The 20,284-nt window shown below is 38.9% G+C and overlaps 1 protein-coding gene across 1 annotated transcript in view; it reads right to left on the bottom strand.

Moving 5' to 3' along the window:
• The window catches only part of lrp1ab (low density lipoprotein receptor-related protein 1Ab), a 130,977-nt gene extending 120,369 nt beyond the window's left edge, over positions 1-10,608 (bottom strand). The window contains exon 1 of the mRNA XM_088331251.1: positions 10,055-10,608. Within this exon, the coding sequence (XP_088187377.1) occupies positions 10,055-10,127 (73 nt within the window). The 5' untranslated portion in view covers positions 10,128-10,608. The remainder of the gene's footprint in view (positions 1-10,054) is intronic.
• Positions 10,609-20,284: the final 9,676 nt, after the last annotated feature.

Genomic DNA, 20,284 nt, shown 5'->3' with positions numbered 1-20,284 from the left:
TGTTTTTGGAATGTGGGAGGAGACCCACGCAGGCACGGGGACAACATGCACAGAAACTCCGCACAGAAAGGCTGGTAGGTAAATCTGAACGTATGCATCAAAACTGTGCCACGAACGCGCTAACCACTCAGCTGACGTGCCGCCCACAGTGCATACTTTAACCATATAATAATAATATTAATAACAGTGAGTGTAATACTTGGCATTTCAAATGAATCATTCTGAGGATTAAGAAAGCAAATTTGTATATAACATGTGAGACGCAAAACAAAATTAACATTAGTTTCAGGCACCATGACTGAAAACTGTGTGAAAATGAGATAAAATCTACTGCCTCTTGGCAAGTCATCTGTACCACCAGTGCTTCGACAACTAAGCTGAACTTAAACACATACCGTACATGTAGAAAGAGCTTGCGCTGTCCACTCCACGCATCGGCCCGGTATTGCAGTACCTCCGGGAACGGTGCATTCGCAATGATCGCAACAAGGCTTTAGGGCTAGGACCTTAGCTTAGCCTTTTGGCTGAGAGTAAGTGTCCCGGCTCCTAGGCTTTGTAGCGTATAATGAACTGACCGATAGCGGATAATGGATAATGAATAACGAAGATAGAACAATAACCCTTAAAAACCCCAAAACCCCATATTAAGATTGTGCGCGGTACAACATAAAGTTTATATTCTATTGATATTTTTTTGGGTTTCTGTGAAGAACTCACAGAATGTTATTTGATTATTATTCATTTCATAAATAATTCTTTGAAGAATCCAGAGAGGGCATTTCGCTAATTATGTATTTAATTAATAGTGTTATTATTCATTTTCTGACTTTTGTTCTGTGATGAATCCTGAAGGGTTATTTGATTAAGGCTTTCTGTGAATCAATACATTCTTACATTTAGGCACTCCTGCAATCGTTACACTTTTTCTGTTACAAACCGACCCGGCCTCTCATCAGAGAAAGGAACATTAATGTGGCCCTCACAGGTAAAAGTTTGGGGGCCGCTTACTTAAACACTCATAGTTGGTGCAGTTAAAAGTATGTTAGTAGACAATGTAATTTGCAAATGTGATGGCTTAGTACAGGGGTCGGGAACCTATGGCTCGCGAACCATATATGGCTTTTTCTATGAGTACCTGTGGCTCGGAGACAAATTTGATTGCATGCTAATTTTCTCCATCTCGTCCAAAACGTAAACTACTAATCCTGTTCAGGTGCACACAAAGCCATACCAAAGCTGATTTCGACGCAGTGCTTGGCAGAATATATAGGGCACGTTTCTCGCTACAATTTACAGTCAAGGTGTCACACGGAAAAAAAAAAAAAAACTCGTTCTGGCTGTACATCGCTAAAGAATCCGTTATATAAAACCTCACTATATTATCTGTCTTCAGTGTTCAGATACCTTATGATGAATCCACAGAACACACTGTAAATACGCCAAAACACCGGAAGAGAACTTAAAGTTTTTTGATTGGGTGAGTGGGAGGGATGGGTGGAGCTATGCAAAAAGTGCAAGCACTCCCTCCCATCTCTCGCCCTACGCCGTCTGCACCATAGATAAGCACATCAGGCTCCCTTTTTGCAGAATGTTGTGACGTTTTTACAAAATAACTGCTTACATCTGGTTTTGAAACCAATATGTATGAAAAAAAGGGTCAAAGTGAGTTTAACCGATCTTGAGTAATTGCAAGAAAGACACAAGTTTAAATTGGTATGTTTGTTGATTTTGGGACACGGGCTCTGGCATTATTCTCTTTTCATAATTTTTATCAAATCATCAAAAATAAATGTGCTGAAGACTAAGTTTTTGTCTGGGGCGCGTGTTTAGCATTATAGTAAATTTGTCTCATAATATATGGCTCTTTCCCAAAATAAAATTAATATATTTTGCTTTTATGGCTCTTTGAGTCAAAAAGGTTCCCGACCCCTGGCTTAGTATGTTTTGCCCACTTGGTTTCATCGTGAGTCCACACTTGCCAAGTTTCATATCTGTGGCTCTTGGATGCAAAGTGGGCCCTGGTCTGGTGGGTGGGTGTCAGAAAATAAGTGTCGAGTTGACTGCAGTTATGCAACACGTTAAATTTGTCTGCGTGAATTGTGACTATTTTGCAACTCCCAAGAGCAATCACGATGCAGGTGTTTATTAAGTTTGATAATTCATCAATTGGCCATCAAAGTAATTGCAAAATCATTTTTTGCAGCCATTGATTACGACACAAAGTAGGCTATAATAAACATTTATTGTAGACATGCTATTATGGTACACAGTTTACCATTTTATTTTGGTTGTATTTATACATACAGTGGATTGCTTTATGCATCTTGCAGTAACGTTAGTCCTTGCGTTAAAATGATCCACAAGAAGAGTCAATATATTCTAAGTGGTCCAAAATATTAAAGAAAGTTATTTAAATTGGTAGAGTCCTCAATAATACAGTATCTGCTGAATGTTAATATTTTTACCGGCAGATGTTTGCAAGTCAGTTCTAAAGGAAAGGCAAGTCCAGGTGTAATGACAAGGGTTAGGCAAACAGAACATACGCTGCGCAAGAATTCAAGGTCTTTGGCCCCTGACGCGCATTTAGCCATTTCATGAAAGGTATTGCGTCACTCTTCAGTGCTGCTGTTGCAGAGGTCACTCATACAAGATACCTAATTACAATGCCACCTTGGATGGAAATCCTGAATTAATACATTCAACTAGCACCGGAAATGTCACTAAAGAGATGAAGGTAGTCCAGAAAAAAATTGTACACGAATGCAAACTGGAGTGCACCTCATCAACTCAATAGTGCACACTGTGGGGCAGCTTTCCTTTAAACCTAGTGATGTGATCCACTGCAAAGCGAAGCCACAAATTGGGACTTCAAAGAATAGAGATAATGAATTTGGGCTTTGCCTAAATAAATGCTGGGTTCTGTACAATCCAATGTGAGCCAAGTGGAGGACTTAACTCAGGACAGGTCGCCAATCAATCACAGCATGGTACTGATAAGCACACTCAGAGGGAATTGATCCAACGCCAGAAGCTCAAAGGCCAGATAAAATATGTAAACCATTACATTACCGATGACTGCTTTGCCTCAAGTATTTTTTTTTAAGTCATTTGACGATTATCATGACATTACTGTATATCCTTAGAGATTTGGCAGAGGAATTTGACAATGTTGTACTTTTGGAGGGAAATGCCTTTTACTAAACAATGCAAAAATTAAACAGAATTCTAAATACAGAAAAAGAAATACAATTTATCAGCAGTATGCAATCATACAAATCATTAAATGCCAAATGGTTTCCTTTAAAAGGTACATTTCCATAACAATTTGGGGAAGCAAAAAAAATATATATATACAGTACATATAAATATATATATATATCTTTGGAAAATTGTGACCTATGATGTTTGAAATAAAAATATATATACATTTAATTTGGAATAAAGGCAAAATAAGTTGGGATCCAAATATTGACATATTTAACGTTTGAGAAGCTAATCAAAATGAAACAAGGAGGGAAAAAAAATCATTGCATTCAAACTAATTCAGGATGTCATGAAATCGACTTATCATTCGAAAAAGAAAAGAAAGAGGGGTGGGGTGTTACTGGAGTGTGTCTGGCAGATTACTCGCGATTGGGGTACTCACGTGAAGATTGCCAAAAAGGAACTGGATTCTCTGTTTTGATAGGATTAATTTAGGATATTAATTCGTGCAGGCAATTCCGTTAAACTTAAACCACCCATGGACCAAAACAGCATGAGTTTTATCTGAAACCACTTTTTGCCTAATATTCAAACAAGTTCCAAAATTGTCATTTAAAAATGATTAATCAATTTAATAGGGTATTGGAAGAGATTTTGATAATTGGTAACTTGTACAGTCACTGCTGTTGCAGCAGAGTGTGCGCTAAATGACTGATTTACAGCACCTGGTATTCCAAGGCGGTCTTCCATCAGAGTACTAACTATCATGCTTAGTTTCCCGAGATCGGGCGTTCTCGGGGTTATACGGCCGGATACAGGTTATAACGATATAAAAGAAATTAATTATGAAAAGGGCAACACGGAATTTCCTATTAAGGGAGAGAGCCTAGCAGACGATTGTGGACCGGTTTAATGCATAAGTAGCGGAAACATTTGAAATCCACAAGGTGCTTTACTAGAACTACCATAACTATTATCAAATGACTACAAATGTTACTTCTCAAGTCAACCAATCAAAATGTAAGGAGGGGTCCAAGCCAGGTTATGACCCCAGCGGAGGAGCTGGCCCTCCACCTGAAGGACTGTCTGGTGCCGTATTTTGGGCTTCAGCAGCCTACATAAATATCCCGGGACATCACACAAGAATCTATACTTTTCAATGTAGTGGTCATCTCAAATGGCCAATGGGTCTGCCCTGTATAGGAAGAATCCCATGTCTACATGCTCTTCTAATTAATAGGACGCCTTTGTCCAGAACAGCCACAAAAAATGGCAAGCCCCTTTTATGACGCAACAGATGAATAGGAGTTGGACTTATATTTAATTGATATCACCTCTGCAAGCTTTTGGGACACTTTTCGCAATTTAAAAAACGGCAAAAATACTCATATTTATTAAAGCTCTGATGGCAATTTGGCAAGCATTCTTAATTGGCATAGCAATGAAACAAATGGCCTGACAGCAATAAATTCACCACATGAACGACTATAAAAGGACTGGAGCAATTACACAGCTAAATGACTTTAATGAAATGACAATATATCCTATGCATAAAAATAATACAACATATCAAGAAAGACCATGGAAATCTTATAAAACCCATTACATTTTCACATGACAGAAAGTACACGAGCAAGGTGTATGTCTGGGGATGAACTTAGCCCGGTAAATACCCTGGTCTGGAAAAGGCTAGCTGGAGATAATAGATCACTATAGTAACTGAGCTGAGATAAATTTAAAACTTCTTATATGCAACCAACTTGAGGCTAAAATAGCACATTCCAGCTTAATCCTTTAACTTGATTTCGTGCAATACCCCCAGGACTCGATTTTACACAGTGCATCTGACCAAGCAACACTTTTAAACAATTGAAGCGCTGCCACACAAAAAACATCTGTCCATTCAACATAAGACTAATTTGACAGTTTGACCTTCCTTTCGCTAATCTGCTCTCATTCATAAAGTACATCTGTGCACCACAGCGGTTTTTCATTTGGACTCTGGACTCCCTTTGGTCTTTAGGCTATTTCAAAATAAATTCATCTTAAACAGGCCCTGGCTTGAATTGAACCGGAGAAAACTTCCATATAATTTCCAGGTCCCTGCTTGTCGAGTACTGTAACTTGGTTTCAGTTTCAACAAATTCTTCTTGCTGAGGTTTATTCCACTTTTAAACTATTCCCACCACCCCTTCTACGCTCTCAGCAGTCACATCTAAGTTGGATTAATGGTTTCCCTGTGCCCAGATGTTACATACTACTGATGGCGGAAAAGGGAGGAGCTTTGTGACTTTTGTAACTTCAGCTATGGCTTCCACTGAGAAAAACCTTTGCACGGTATGCTACATATTTAGCTCATATCAATGATGTATGTAATGACACAGAACTGAGGTACATATTTGACTAAATGAGGCATATAAAAGCAATGAGATCTCCCAATACAACGTGAATCCATATACACTATTAATGGAGCACCTATAGTGTATTACCTTTACAATCCAAATGATCACACATACTTTACAAGTTGTGTTTGTTAAACAGCAGTGGTTGTAAATCTGGGTGCCTACCACCTGGGGGTACATGAGGCCATTTCAGGGGGTACATGAGATTTTAAATAACCTTTAAAGCCCCAGTGTGTTATATGTGATTGCTGGATGGCACTGTATTGTCTAATGCAAATGAAAACCAGTGCCACAGAGCACAGCGTAGCAGCAAGTTCCTAGACAAACATGGCGGCGACCTTAGGTAGGAATTCCACTAACTGATTTTTTTATAAAAATAAACAGTGGTATAACAGTTGAGGTATTTTTGCTTAGGATTTAAATCAATGTACAGATGCTGCCCTACTTACGAACAAGAGAGGTTCCGGACTATCGTTCGTAAGTTGAATTTGTTCGTAAGTTGCTTCAGTGCTATATTTCGTATGAAATGTATGTTTAAGGTTTGTATAAGTAACCTGTATGGTTTTGTACTAAAAAAAATACACATTTTATAAAATAATATACTCTACAAAGATAAATAAAGTTGAGTTGAAATTACTTTTGTAAGATTTACTTCAAGAGGTCCTCCTCCGTTGTAAAAAGTGGCCGAAAAAAAGCGTTCCGACCATTTTCTCGACCGCATCAAGATTTCTTATTCAACTTTCACTTTGAAAGAAACAGCTCGCCTTTCTTTCCACTTTACACCAACCATGTTGAATGGATGCAAGAGATATTAAACAATAAAAACATCAAAGTTCTGAGTGCGCTGGAGATTCAGTACACGTAGCAATGTATGTTTACACACGAATTAGGAAGTAGAAGCCGGATTTCTTCTTTGGGGTGGATGCTGGGTGACCACTCACAGCACCACCACACGCTGGTTGCAGCAGAAAGAAGCACTACAGTACTGTCTCCTACCCAGAAAAAGGTGCACACAATACAAAATCTAACTAAGAGCAATCTCTGGATATTTTTCGTCACCTCAAAAAAAATGCTCGTATCTATGGTTTTTCAGTCCAATGGTCGTAAGAAAAGGGAGCGTCTGTATGAATATTTACTCCTAATTGCAAATGACAAAAATTGTGTAGTTCTACATTAACTTTGTTTTCCTATATTTTCCCGGATTTGAGACTGTCTGCAGACTTTTTTAAATTAAAATAAATGAGTTTTCTTTTTCTTTTCTTTTTTTCAAAAAGCAAAATTAGCCAATAATGATAAATAAGGACGTGACAAAAACATTTAAAATGTAACACGTTTTCTGCCAACCATACAAAATGTTACATAGAAAGATGAATTATTGCTTTCTATTCATACTGCATACAAAATGTTTAGTCATTATAATGATTATTTAAAAAATATGCTACAAACTTGAAAGGATTACCTGATGTTTTCACTTTTATTTCCTAAAAAAATTCTTACTTTTTCCCAAACCTAAACCTTTCTGCTTGTTAGGGGTACCATTAAAAAGTAGCTACATCACCGAATAATGGTTGAGAACTACTGCTGAAGAGGAACACTAATCTGAAGTGTGTCCCAATGCATGCCTGCAAGCTAAGCATGCAGTTCAACAGGTTGATGCTATTAAATTCTCATTAGTCAAGTCAAAGAGGATGCTGGGTCATCATTCGATGGCACACGGTGCGGTCAGTAAAACCTCAGTGGGGAACTCAAACCTAAGTAAGGTGAAAATTCATTCGTAAAGAACACAAAGTCGAGCACAAAAAGGAACAAGGGCTAAATGACTATTTTAGGGGATGCGACCAACTGCTTATTCTTTGAATTACTTCTGTGTCTGTTTTTCTTTATAAACTAGCATGATTTTCGGGGTAACGGAATACATGTAACGGCATAACGTAATCAGGATACAAAAAAAAATTCACAGACGCTCCCCTACTTACGACCATTCCACTTACGAAAAACGGTAGATACGAAAAAAAATTCGGGATGTCGAAAAATATCCGAACATTGCTGTAAGTTAGATTTTGTATTGTGTACACCTTTTTCCGAGTAGAGGACACTACTGTAGTGCTTATTTCTGCCGAATGGCGCTGTGAGAGGTCACACAGCATCCACACCGAAGAAGAAATCAGTCTTCTACTCCCTAGTTCGTGTGTAAACACACTGCACTCTATCTCTAGCACGCTAAGGACCTTGACATTTTTATTGTTTAATATCTCGTGCATCCATTCAATATGGTTGGTGTAAAGTGTAAAAAAAGAGGTGAGCCGTTTCTTTTAAAATAAAATTGGAATAAGAAAGATGGATGCGGTTGAGAGAATGGTTGGATCGCTTTTTTTCGCCTACTTTCTACCACGGAGGAGGAAGTCGCCTATCTCTTGAAGCACATCTGCCACAAGTAAGTTAAACTTCACTTTGTTTATCTTTGAAGCGCATATTATTTGATTAAATGTTTATTTTTAGTACAAAACAATACAGGTTATTTATACAAGCCTCAAACATACTTATATAAACCTTAAACATGTACATTTGCTACAAAATATAGCATTGAAGCAACTTACGAACAAATTAAACTTACGAATGATCGTCCGGAACCTCTCTTGTTCGAGAGTAGGGCAGCGTCTGTATTTGTATTCAGTTACAGTTACAGAAAAAAAGACGTAATCAAATTACAGGTACATATAGTTACAATAAGAATTACTTTGCAAGATTACAATTGTATTTAAAACTATGTTCCGTATACATATTGCACACACAGCGTGCGCAAGGCAGCTTGACAGCAAAGTTGCTCGCTAGTAATGCCTTGAGAGCAGTGGCATCAACAGACATGAGTCTTAGGGGGGCATTCAACTGCATGGGGGACACAACTCTTATTTAGTTCATTTTTTTACTTCCTTTTTCTTGCACTTTTCTTTTGTTCTTCATTTTCCTTTTGTTCAGTTTTTATTCTCGTGTTTAGGTTTTCCTAACTTTTTACAATTCTTTTCTTCATTTTTCCTATTTTGTTCTCCATTTTCCATTCTTATATTTTTCCTAACGTTTTACTACATTGTGCTTGCTTTTTCCTTTTTTTATCTATTTCCTGTTTTTTTCTACATTTTTACTTCTTTTTTCTTGCCTTACTATGGTTTTCTTCTTTTCTCTCTTTTTTATTTTATTTGTTCTTTTTTCATCTTTCATTGTTGTTTATTTGCTGCTGTATGTCCCCCCTTTTTAAGTCATTCTGTGCATAATGTTATATAATGATCGGTAATTTATGGATTAAAGCAACAATAATAATCTGAAGAGCCGCTGGAGAGCCGAAAGAGCCAGCTGTTTCCAGTCAGCCGAGCTGAAAGAGCTGCTTCTCTAAAAAGAGATGGAATTCCCAATTTCCCATCCCTACGACAAAGAGATATGCTTTCTCTTTGGCGACTGACGCACACACTGTGTGGTGCAGGGAGCAGGAGAGTCCACGCTAGTGTCTATTGACGTCCCCAACATGAATGAAAAAGCATGTGCGCTGTCGAGACTGCCGTCACTACTACATCCACTTTTCTGGTAACACTCCTGATTCACGGCCTTTAAGTAAATTTGATGAGCTTATTTTCGTATTTTGCAGTCAATTGTGGTTCAAAGTCCGTTACTGTATTTGAACACGGTATTGTTATGTTGTGAGAATAATTAACTGCTCATAATAAAACTTCCAACAGGTTTGGCCTCCCCACTTCAAACAAGTAAAAAGGTTGTGGGACAATTAGAATCAATTGGTGTGTTTAAAACAATATCGGGTCCTAAATACCCTCTTAAATGTATACTAAAAAGAGCATATCTTATCTGGCAGGTGAAAGATACATTTTTAATTTTTGCTTTAAAAAGTACAGTACGTGGTTAAATTGTGTGCATTTTTGTAGGACTTCAGTCACTTACCGTTGCCTAACCTTGGTTTCCTCAAACTCTTTTTTTTCCAAAGGTTACATTGTAATTTAGGTTAAAGACAATTTTTTAATTATATTCATATTGTTTTTGTTCTTTATTATGATATTTGTTGTTTGAGTATTCCAAAAGTAATCCAGTTACATGACTTCAATATTATAGTTTACGGATTGCATTACTGATTACATTTTGCAACAGGTAACTAGTAACTGTATCGGATTACATTTTTAAAGTCACCGTCCTAACCCTGTCAACTAGTCATTTCTTGAGATCCTATCAGTTAAAGGCAAAAACGTTTGCTTCTGTGCAACACACTCAAAGACGAATGAAGAAATCGATCCAGCATTCCAGGGAGGCTGCATTCATGCACGCTGTCGTGTTGTCGCTTTGTGTGCTCGCGCATGTTGCACAGGCCTGTGTTTAGATGGATGCGTCGCGCATGAAACCAGGTACGTTTCAGAGAATGACAGTGCCAAAGGAGCAAAGAGGCATATTACCTTCGGCTGCACCGTAGGAAGCGGTGACTGTTAGGCTGAGTAGAAATCCCAAATGGAGCCAGGTCATCGCCATCTCCTGAGCAATGCCTGAAAGGCACCGCTGTTGTGAGAGGAGAACTGCGGGGTGAAAATGTTTTGTCTTGGCTGGATGTCTAAAATCAAAGTAGTCCGATCGGGCACCTCATCCGAGCCCCAAAGCACCGATGATCCGGTTTGGGATCGTGACTTGGTTCGGCTGCACACACCCCCGCTAAAGTACACCTCCTCGTTTGATCAATAAAGAATCCTCTCAGGTTAAACGAGGCCCCGCATTCGCACTGTCATGCAAATAGATCGGAAAAGGCGCTCGGCTTTCAAACATGATGTGGCTTCTCTCGGGACACACCACGCCACCACCTCTCCAAGAGCACTAACACGCGGGCACTCAGAAACACGCGAGCACGCCGGTTCCAGATGCAGGTTTCCGCAGATATAATGAAGGGCAACGTTTAAAATGTCCAAATAGGCGGCGCTATGGCCAAAACGTCTTGTTAAACGTGCAACCGCATGAGTGGATGCTATACGTCCAGTGCCAAGCACCGTGGACGAGCCCGTGACGTAATCAGCTTGATTCCACACAAAAACCATGAGAAGTGAGCGGCGGAGACTGCGCATGCGTTATCACACCTCCTTTTTCATGCGCTTTCTTAACCCACCGTCAAACTGGAACCGTGGGAGTGGGTTGTCAGGAGCGATCAGTTCGGAGGGAAATTTACATAATCCCCCATTCTAGTGGAAACCCTGCATTTAAAATGGCGGGTGAATTTATTTTGTTAGAATTACTTAAAAAATAATTTGTGCTTTGTTTCACTTTTTTATACGCAGGTATTTTACATCGTATAGACAAGGGTCCTCGACTAAATTACGTTGACCATGTGAGCTGCCATTCATGACAAAATAGCGCTCTCTGCTGTTAAGAAATCAAAGTACTATTTACAGTCCGTTTATTATTTACTCAGCACTGAAATGGGAGGGAACTATTTTGAAGCTTAGAAACAAAATATTTTAAGACTGAGATTTTCGTTGCTCGTTAAAAACTAAAACTCTTCTCTACATCGAACAATTATTGTCCTGCACAAAAAACATCTGAATGATTTTCTTTAGTTTTTTTCCTAACTATAATAATATATTTCTTGCGATTTATCCGGGACTAGATGCCCGACCCAAAATCCCCCTACTTCGTTCCGTGTCATCATAAATAAAATATGAAATTTCGGGTTTGCCTCTGGCTCTGTCCCACAAATCGGGTTAATTGTTTGGGCTCGGACTGAATCGGGCTTTAATACCCGCGGGCCGAGTGGGGTCGGGCTGATTTTTTTTAGGCCCGATCTCTAATTGTGACAGTATTTTATCTCATTTTTTTCTCTTTAAAGTCAAACAAATTTTACCGTGGAGTACCATGTCTAATTTCGTTGCATACAATGTTTCACTGCATTGCTATCAATAACAATGAAGACTTTCCTATCCTGTTGTATCTTATCATGTATTACGTCATGCGTCACATCATGTATTATATCATATATCATATCCATCCATCCATTATCTGCACCGCTTATCCTCAGTGGGGTCGCAGGGGTGCTGGAGCCCATCCCAGCTATCTTCAGGCAGCAGGTAGCGGACACTCTGAACTGGTTGCCAGCCAGTCACAGGGCACACAGAGACAGACTATATATCATATCACATATCATATCATAATTTTTCAAATCTCATAATCAGTATGGAAAGCAGTATGACATAATAACATGTTTTCTGTAAGGATAATAATGTTTTACGGCAATACGACAATACTTTATGTCATGTTTCTGTTATGGAAAAAACACATATATTTAATTTTATATTACAAACTGTGAAAGCTGGTAAACTATTATGCTTTCATTTACTTTTAATACACCTTACCCTTATTTCATTATTTTAAATTGTTAATAAATACTGGAACTTGATCTGCAATATTTACATTGATTGATTTGTTTATTATAAAACTCTCCATATGATGCTATTTCTTCCTAACATTGATTCAAGTGTATAAATGTATGTATCATTGACAAGAAGATGCAAAATTAGCTTATTTGTGTTCAGCCGTTGAAATAAAAATTCAAATGCTTCCTGGTGATATTGAATTTCTATCAGACCTCCTTATCAATGAATCAATCAACGATCGATCAATTGATAAATCAACCAATTGATCAATCTTTTTTTAAATTTCAGTCACAAATATAACTGCAATAAAAAGAAAGGAAGGACAGCACCATCACAAAAACGAGGAAAACCATATATAGAAGATACAGAAGCGCATCAATGCCATTTCAAATGTATAGATTCTTGTCCAATGACGCCATATTTTAGAAAGAAATCTGTAACAACTTTTCACCAGGTTGTCCCAGGCTTCAATATTGTGATTATTTGTGGTTAGTCGGATCATAAAGCTAAAAAACAACTTTCCTAATTGTGCATCAAACGTTGGCTCTCTTTTAGCCACAAACAAATTTGTTGAACTCTGCCATCGTGGAATTCAGAGAAGTTGTCTCAATGCCTCATCAGTACTTCAAACCTTTGTTTACTTAAATTTCTTATAGCTAGTCCACAGATCAGAAGTATGCAGTAGTGTATAATAGATTTTGAACAAAAAGCATTTTAATGATCTGCGCAAATGAAATCCCATCTGATAAACTGGATGAAGTGGCTAGGGACAGAAAGGTCTGGTATTCTGTGTAAAGGTTCCTGCCCCTGTGATAGTAAAAGTTAGTGGATGAATTAAATATGTTTCTAAAATTGGCCTTTGTTTTTCTATCAAAAGACATCCTTATCATCTATTCTATCCACGGAGATAGTAGCCATGATGCTATTTTGACACAAAAAGACTGATTGAAAAGTAATATTTTTGGAGATTAATCTCCTTCCTTCAATGCGTATAACTATCTTAATACTGTACATTTTACTTTTACTTTTTCAGTCATATAAAATATCATCATTATCCAAACACATCTTTAAAGGAACAGTGTGCAAAAGTTAGCGCCTCATAATGGTCCAAAAAACTTTAATTCAGTTCAAAAATAAACTTTGAATTGAAACATTAAAACATTTGAATACTAGGCAAAAATACATAAACTATCATACAATGGTAAACAAAAATAAATAAATCATAGATCGAGATGTTTGCATTTGTTTAACCGAGTGGCATCCCTGTCTAGAAGTTTGTCTGTGGTGTTACTTTGTGTAACCAAATCAACCCAAATTCGCTATGTTTTTTGAATGTGAAAAAAAAATGCATGAAGCTCCTGATTTGTCTGCAACTTGAAGATTCCGACACGTAGAAATATTTTGGGTCCTTGCTCAAAGCTTTGAGTCGCTGCATTAGTAGAGTACAGCGGAACCTCGGTTCTCGACCATAATCCGTTCCAGAACCCTGTTCGAAAACCGATTTGGTCGATCACGGAAAATCGTTTTTCCCATTAAAAGTTATGTAAAATCATTTTAATCCGTTCCAACACCCTGAACGCTTACCATGCACGTAAACATGAAGCTAACCCAGGCTAATTGTACGTTCGCGTTAGCGTAATCTTCCGTACGAAAGATTACGCTAACATGAACGTGTAAAAATAAAAAAATCAGGTCGTTTACATCGTCAATAGTTGTACGCACTACTCTTCTTTTTTCACCTGTAGCAACTTTGCTGCTTGCACCGAACTTCTTCCGAGGCATAATTAGGGGTTAAAACACTCCGTTCACCGATATTCAAAACGAAAGCAAAAAGAAGTACGCGCTCACGTGACAACAGTTCTTCACGAGGGGTGGGGGCAATCTACACCCGTACGCCGCTCAGCATCGCCCCTAGCGTACCGGCGTTTGAACTCAGATTTTTTGAACGAAAAGCGAAGCAAGAATTTCTCGAAATTTTTGGTCGAGAACCGATTTGTTTGAACTGAGAGGCGTTCGAAAACCGAGGTTCCACTGTATTGTGTGTTTATGTTTGCAGAAACGATCATGCCACTTTGTGACTTTGTTTTAATAAACTAATGTTTTTATAATTTTCTTCAGAATGCTACTGCTAGGCGTCAAAGCATAGGGGTAATAGTGACAATTACCTTTATGCTTTACAAATAGATAAGTACACAGGATGACAAAAACATTGTAGTCGGTGCTATTAGGAAACTAGCTAGCCTGCAGTTGGAGCATGACACTACCTTGGATTCTCTATTTAAGATAAAAAGTATGTTCCAAAAAAATATTGGAGCAGAGTCAGGACCTGACACACAATTAGATAGCATTTGAGGCTCAATTTATGTTTAGTGTATACTCAAAAATAATAGCGAGTGTTTGTGTAGTCTAAGGAAAACACCCTAAACTGGTTGCCAGCCAGTCGCAGGGCACAGAGACAGACAATTCACTTGCACATTTACACCTAGGCCATTGGGTCTGCCATTTAACCTTACATGCATGTTTTTGGAATGAGGGAGATATTCGGACCAAACCCATGCATGCGCGGGGAGAACATGCAAACTCTGCTCAGGAAGGCTGATAGCAGAATTTGAACCCATGAGCTCAGATCCGTGCCATGGACATGCTAACCACTCAGCTGCCGTGCCACCTGTGCTATGACTTGGATATTTAAATACAATTAGTGAACGTGCATATATGAAGTGGTCCTCACTATATTATACTACCTTATGTTGAATTCTTTGTTTATATTTATAAAATATGCACTTGAAACATTCAGACAGCTCACAAAAATGTTGTATGTGGCACAGAGATCCCCAGCATTATGATGCCGGATTTATAATTCATATCTGAGTATATTAACGTCCCCAAAATCAAAACAATATTGCTTAAAATATTTTCAGTCAATGTAGAGTAAGCACAGCACTGTACTCAATCAGATCCTCTTTGCATTTCTTGACAATTCAATTTAGAAAGCGCTTCGATGCTTTACTGTTTCAACCTCCAGGGGACGCTAAGTACCTAGGTGAAGTGAGAAACGGAGGTTACTAAATTGAACAAAAAAATATGTTTGTTAGGTTTATATATTTTGTATTGTATTGCATTGTATTCAGCCAGTATTAACTATAAATATGATATATACAAGAAATCATTTAAAGTAAAGTAATAGATTTAAAAGAATAAAAAGAGTAGAGTAAAAAAGATATTGTAGTGTATAATACAAGGTAATTATATAGAATAGTTTAAAAAGAGGGCAGCACGGCGTCACAATGGTTAGCGCGTGTGCGGCACAGTTCTAAGGTCTTGGGACCTCCTGTGTGGGTTCAAATCCAGCTACCGGACTTCCTGTGCAGAGTTTGTATGTTCTCCCGGGGTTGCGTGGGTTTCCTCCGAGCACTCCGGTTTCCTCCCACATTCCAAAGACATGCATTTCACGTGGATTGGCTAGTCCAAGTGAGCGAGTGAGTTATCTGCCCCTGTGTGCCCTGCAATTGGCTGGCAACCAGTTCAGGGTATCCCCTGCCCACTGCCCGATGATTGCTGGGATGGGCTCCAGCACCCCCGCCACCCTACTTGGGATAAGCGGTGCAGCTAATGAGATGAGTTTAAAAAGAAAGAATATTTAAATAACAAGACTAGAGTAGAATAGGTCGGAGAAATGCCGTTGGCATAATAATACTATACATGATAACCTAAATCAATTCCCGTTGAACCTACGTATAGCAGAAGGGTAAAAACTCTCTTTAAGACGTGTAGTCTTGCTCGCAATGGAGCGAAGACGGCGACCTGACCGCAGGTTATCAAAGTACCTGCGAGCAGGGTGACTGGGATCGTCTATAATTTTTAGTGTCCGTTTTTAGTTTTTTTTTTGTTTTTTTTCATCGTGTCCCTGTTAAAAAATGCAGCCCCACCCAACATGTTTCATTTTTCAATTTTGATAAAAGTACTTGTAGTTGAATTTATTTATTTATTTATTTATCCGTGCTGGTGTAAATTGGTCAACACTTGTTTTTACTGGCGTGATGGGAAATATCCCCTTTTGGTTTACCAAATACTGCCATGCTTGTCCACAGGCAAAAACCAGCCCCCAAAAATAAACAAGTTGGTCGATGGTGGTTTTGTGTAATTTGAGTGCGATGTTATTAATCACACTTGACTCAGTGCCTTGAAAATCTTTTCAACTGTTTTCTGCTAGCTATTGTTTACTCTGTCATCCTGAAAAATAATGGAGAATGTTAAGTATTTGGGGAATATGTGTTGTGGAGGGGCTTGGGCCTTTGGGGGTTTCATTTGCAGAATCCAAATATATCTTTGTCCTCACTGGTAATATGATATTTTGGGGAACCGTTACCTGCTCTTCATGCAACTTTAGGGGTCACGGCAACTCAGCGGGTTTTGTTGATGTTGTTTTTCTCCCGAACGTCAACGCAGTAAATCAACAATTGATGGTGTCACCGCAACTTGAGAGTTCTCCCTTTGTCATATGGAAGTCGACGCCAGCATGCTGTGTGGGAGAAGACTTGAAAGAGCGCCAGCGTAAACACTCCCCGACCACATGTTCTCTCCGGGCAAAAGGGCTGGCTTTTCTCCAACCACATCTGCACACAAACCCCCGGTTTGCAAACAGGGAGGGGGGAGAGACGTAGAGAGGACAGGGAAAAGAAGCGTACCCAGACCGGAAGAACTTGCTTCTTCTGTGATCGTGGTGTCAACCAAGAAAGTGATGACATCTGGTCCTGTGTTTGGTAGAGTTTTGAAATGCAGATCACTTATTCTGCAGCTGATGTCTGACGGGCACGCCGGGTCTGCTACATCAGTAGTTATCCAAGCTCCTCAATCTTCGAATGGATTGCGCCGTAAATCAAGCTCCTTGATTTTCAGCAACCATCTGCATCTGGACCTGCACTGCATGCAGTTATTTGTGTCATTACTCAAGAGATACCACTTTGGCATGCTCATTCTTTGGAAAAAAGAATCAATCTGCTTCACATTATGCCTTGATCTAATTATATATTGACTAACACCCGCGTAGTGTCCCACCCCCCATCTCTCCCCCTTACACCCTTCAGTTCGCTAGGAAAGTGTGGCCTGGTGTGTGTTTTCATAGTGAGGCAATTACTAGGCAAGCCATGCTGACAACACCTGAGGAATGCAGAGCATGTACCAGCAGCCTGTGTTCTCCCAACCGCCGACCTCCACCAATGCTCCCCTGGTCCACCCTCCCCCATATGCATTTCCCTCGCTAGCATTCCTTATCCACGAGGAAAGATCAACCTGACATTTTTACAGCAGTCTGAGTTGGTGGTTACCTTAAGTGTTGTGTGTTGTGTGTTGTAGAAGCTGTCTGAACAGACACATGGGGGTTGTTCCCAAACTTATTTATCTACTCCAAATTTCATTGGTTTGTACTGTAATAAAGTGACTCCAAACTGTTGATAAATGTGAGGATAACTCCCTACAATATGTGTCTTTCAGTGTCAATAATTGTTCAAACTCATTACTTTCTTGCGACTTATTTGGGATTTTTTTTGGAGGTGCTATTGTCATTGCACTACATTTCATTGCACTATTGTTACGATACACTATTCTTTCATTGTACTATAATTAGAACTTAAGCCAGTCTCTAAGCACTACGTTGTAAATAGTTTGCCTAATAATCTTGTCAGTCTTCTATCTTATTTATTATATGTTAACCCTGAAGAGCCATGTCTAATCTCATTGCATTCAATGTTTCACCACGTGTTATCAATGACAATAAATGGACTCTATTCCCAAAAAAAATCTACCCGATATCAATTTTGCATTTTTTGAGTGGACCTTATTACCACCAGATAAGAGCTTGAGGACCATCAGCAGTAATGTGACATGCAGTTAGCTAACCTAGTTTTTGCTACACACTGAAAAAGCTTCTAAACTTTTTATGTTGGCATGGTTGATTTATAGTGATTGAAGAGATGAAAAAAGGCAACAACAACAAAAAACACGTCACACTAGCATGCACACTATTTTCTTCTGCTGGCATTGAAGCTTTAGGGTACCTCATCTCACCAAAACACATTAAACATGCCAAGTTGGGTCAGAAATTCACCAATTCACAAAGTGGGTTACTTTTCTCTACTTTCTGGGTATTTTGTACCACATATCACGGTATTTTGTGGTGGTGTCAAATTATGTTTTTCTTTTTGTTCTTGCTGGGGTTTTTGGGGTGGAGAGTAAAAATAAAAAAAAATTCTGACCAAGTCGCACAGCTGTTTGCAATATTTTGTGTAACGTGAGACGTTTTAGGTTGTAATAAACAAATGCCATGATTCTTTGTGGTTTCTTGCAAAATTCAAAGATTTTTTTAGGGGTCGATATGAAACACAGGCTCAGATCTTTGGGGTTGTTTGTGAATTTATTTCGATTGATGTACAACAGGTGTGGGGAAACTGCGGCCTGCGGCCCACATAGACATTCTGTTCCAGCCCGCTAAACGAAAATTTTATATAGTTAGGTACTATTAAAATAAATTGTTGTTGTGTTTATGCAGCCATGTCCCCAGTGTCTCTTTTTGTGTCTTCCCGCCATAAAAATATATTATTCAAGGCCAACATTTAAACAGTTGACGTTTCTCTGTACTTTCTATTTTTTATCATGTTTTTTTTTTTTTTTTTTTTTTCAAAAAGAAAGAAATCTTAGCTAGCCTCGTTGCATTTTGAGGTCGCATTTTGAGGTTTTCAAACAAAAACATCAACTTTTAGTACCTTAAAACTCTGTCCGACCCAATATTTTATTTTGCTTTTATTCTCTGCGTTTCTTTACCAAATTTGATTACATTCATATATTATTCAATATAACATAACATAATAAGTACAGTGCATCCGGAAATTATTCACAGCGCTTCACTTTTTCCACATATTGTTGTGTTACAGCCTCATTCCAAATTGTATTACTTTAATCTCTTATCTCAAAAATCTACACAAAATACTCCATTATGACAATGTGAAATTTTTTTTTTTTTTTAACTTTTTTTGAATTTATTAAAAATAGAAAACCAAGAAATCACATTTACATAAGTATTCACAGCCTTTGCCATGAAGCTCACAATTGAGCTCGGATGCATCTTTTTTCCAATGATCATCCTTGAGATCTTTCTACAGCTTAATTGGAGTCCACCTGCAGTAAATTCATTTGATTGGACATGATTTGGAAAGGCACACACCTGTTTATATAAGGTCCCACAGTTGAGTGTGCATGTCAGAGCACAAACACCAAGCATGAAGTCAAAAGAACTGTCTGTAGACCTGCGAGACAGGATTGTCTTGAGGCACAAATCTGGGGAAGGACACAGAAAAAAATCTGCTGCTTTGAAGGTCCCAATGAGCACAGTGGCCTCCATTATTAGTAAATGGAAGACATTTGGAACCACCAGGACTCTTCCTAGAGCTGGCCGGCCTTCTAAACTGAGCGATCGGGGAAGAAGGGCCTTAGTCAGGGAGGTGACCAAGAGCCCGATGGTCACTCTGTCAGAGCTCTAGCGTTCTTCTGTGGAGAGAGGAGAGCCTTCCAGAAGGACAACCATCTATGCAGCAATCCACCAATCAGGCCTGTATGGTAGAGTGGCCAGACGATAGCCACTCCTTAGTAAAAGGAACATAGAAGCCCGTCTGGAATTTGCCAAAAAGTCAAGTCAAGTCAAGTCATTTTTATTTGTATAGCCCTTAATCACAAATAGTCTCAAAGGGCTTCACAAGTTATTACATATAAGAAGTTTAGGTTATTCGTATGCGATAGAGTAGAAGTGAGTTTTAAACTTAGACTTAAACATGTCCACTGAAGCAGCAGATCGGATCTCAGGGGGAAGAACATTCCACAACACCGGTGCCCGGATGGAGAACGCTCTCGAACCAGCGGAACACTTCTTGGCTCTTGGGATCACCAGGAGACCGGCGCTCTCGGAACGAAGGCTTCGGGCCGGGACATAGGGGGAAATCAGATCTGAAAGATATGAGGTGGAAAGTCCATGTATGATTTTGTATAGCAATAGGAGAACCTTAAAATCGCAGGTTAGCCAAAATTGGGGTGATGTGATCGTACTTTTTTGTCCTAGTTAAAAGCCTCGCTGCAGCATTTTGTACCAGCTGAAGACTCTTGAGTCTGGTCATCGGAAGACCGGAAAGTAGTGCATTACAGTAATCGAGACGGGAGGTAACAAACGCGTGAATTATGATTTCCGCATCTGACTGAGAAAGTATTGGACGAATTTTAGCAATGTTA

The sequence above is a fragment of the Urocampus carinirostris genome, chromosome 3, assembly GCF_059441175.1.
Source record: "Urocampus carinirostris isolate Australia breed hairy pipefish chromosome 3, RoL_Ucar_1.0, whole genome shotgun sequence".
Classification (NCBI taxonomy): Eukaryota; Metazoa; Chordata; class Actinopteri; order Syngnathiformes; family Syngnathidae; genus Urocampus; species Urocampus carinirostris.
This window is presented reverse-complemented; position numbering and strand designations above follow the sequence as displayed.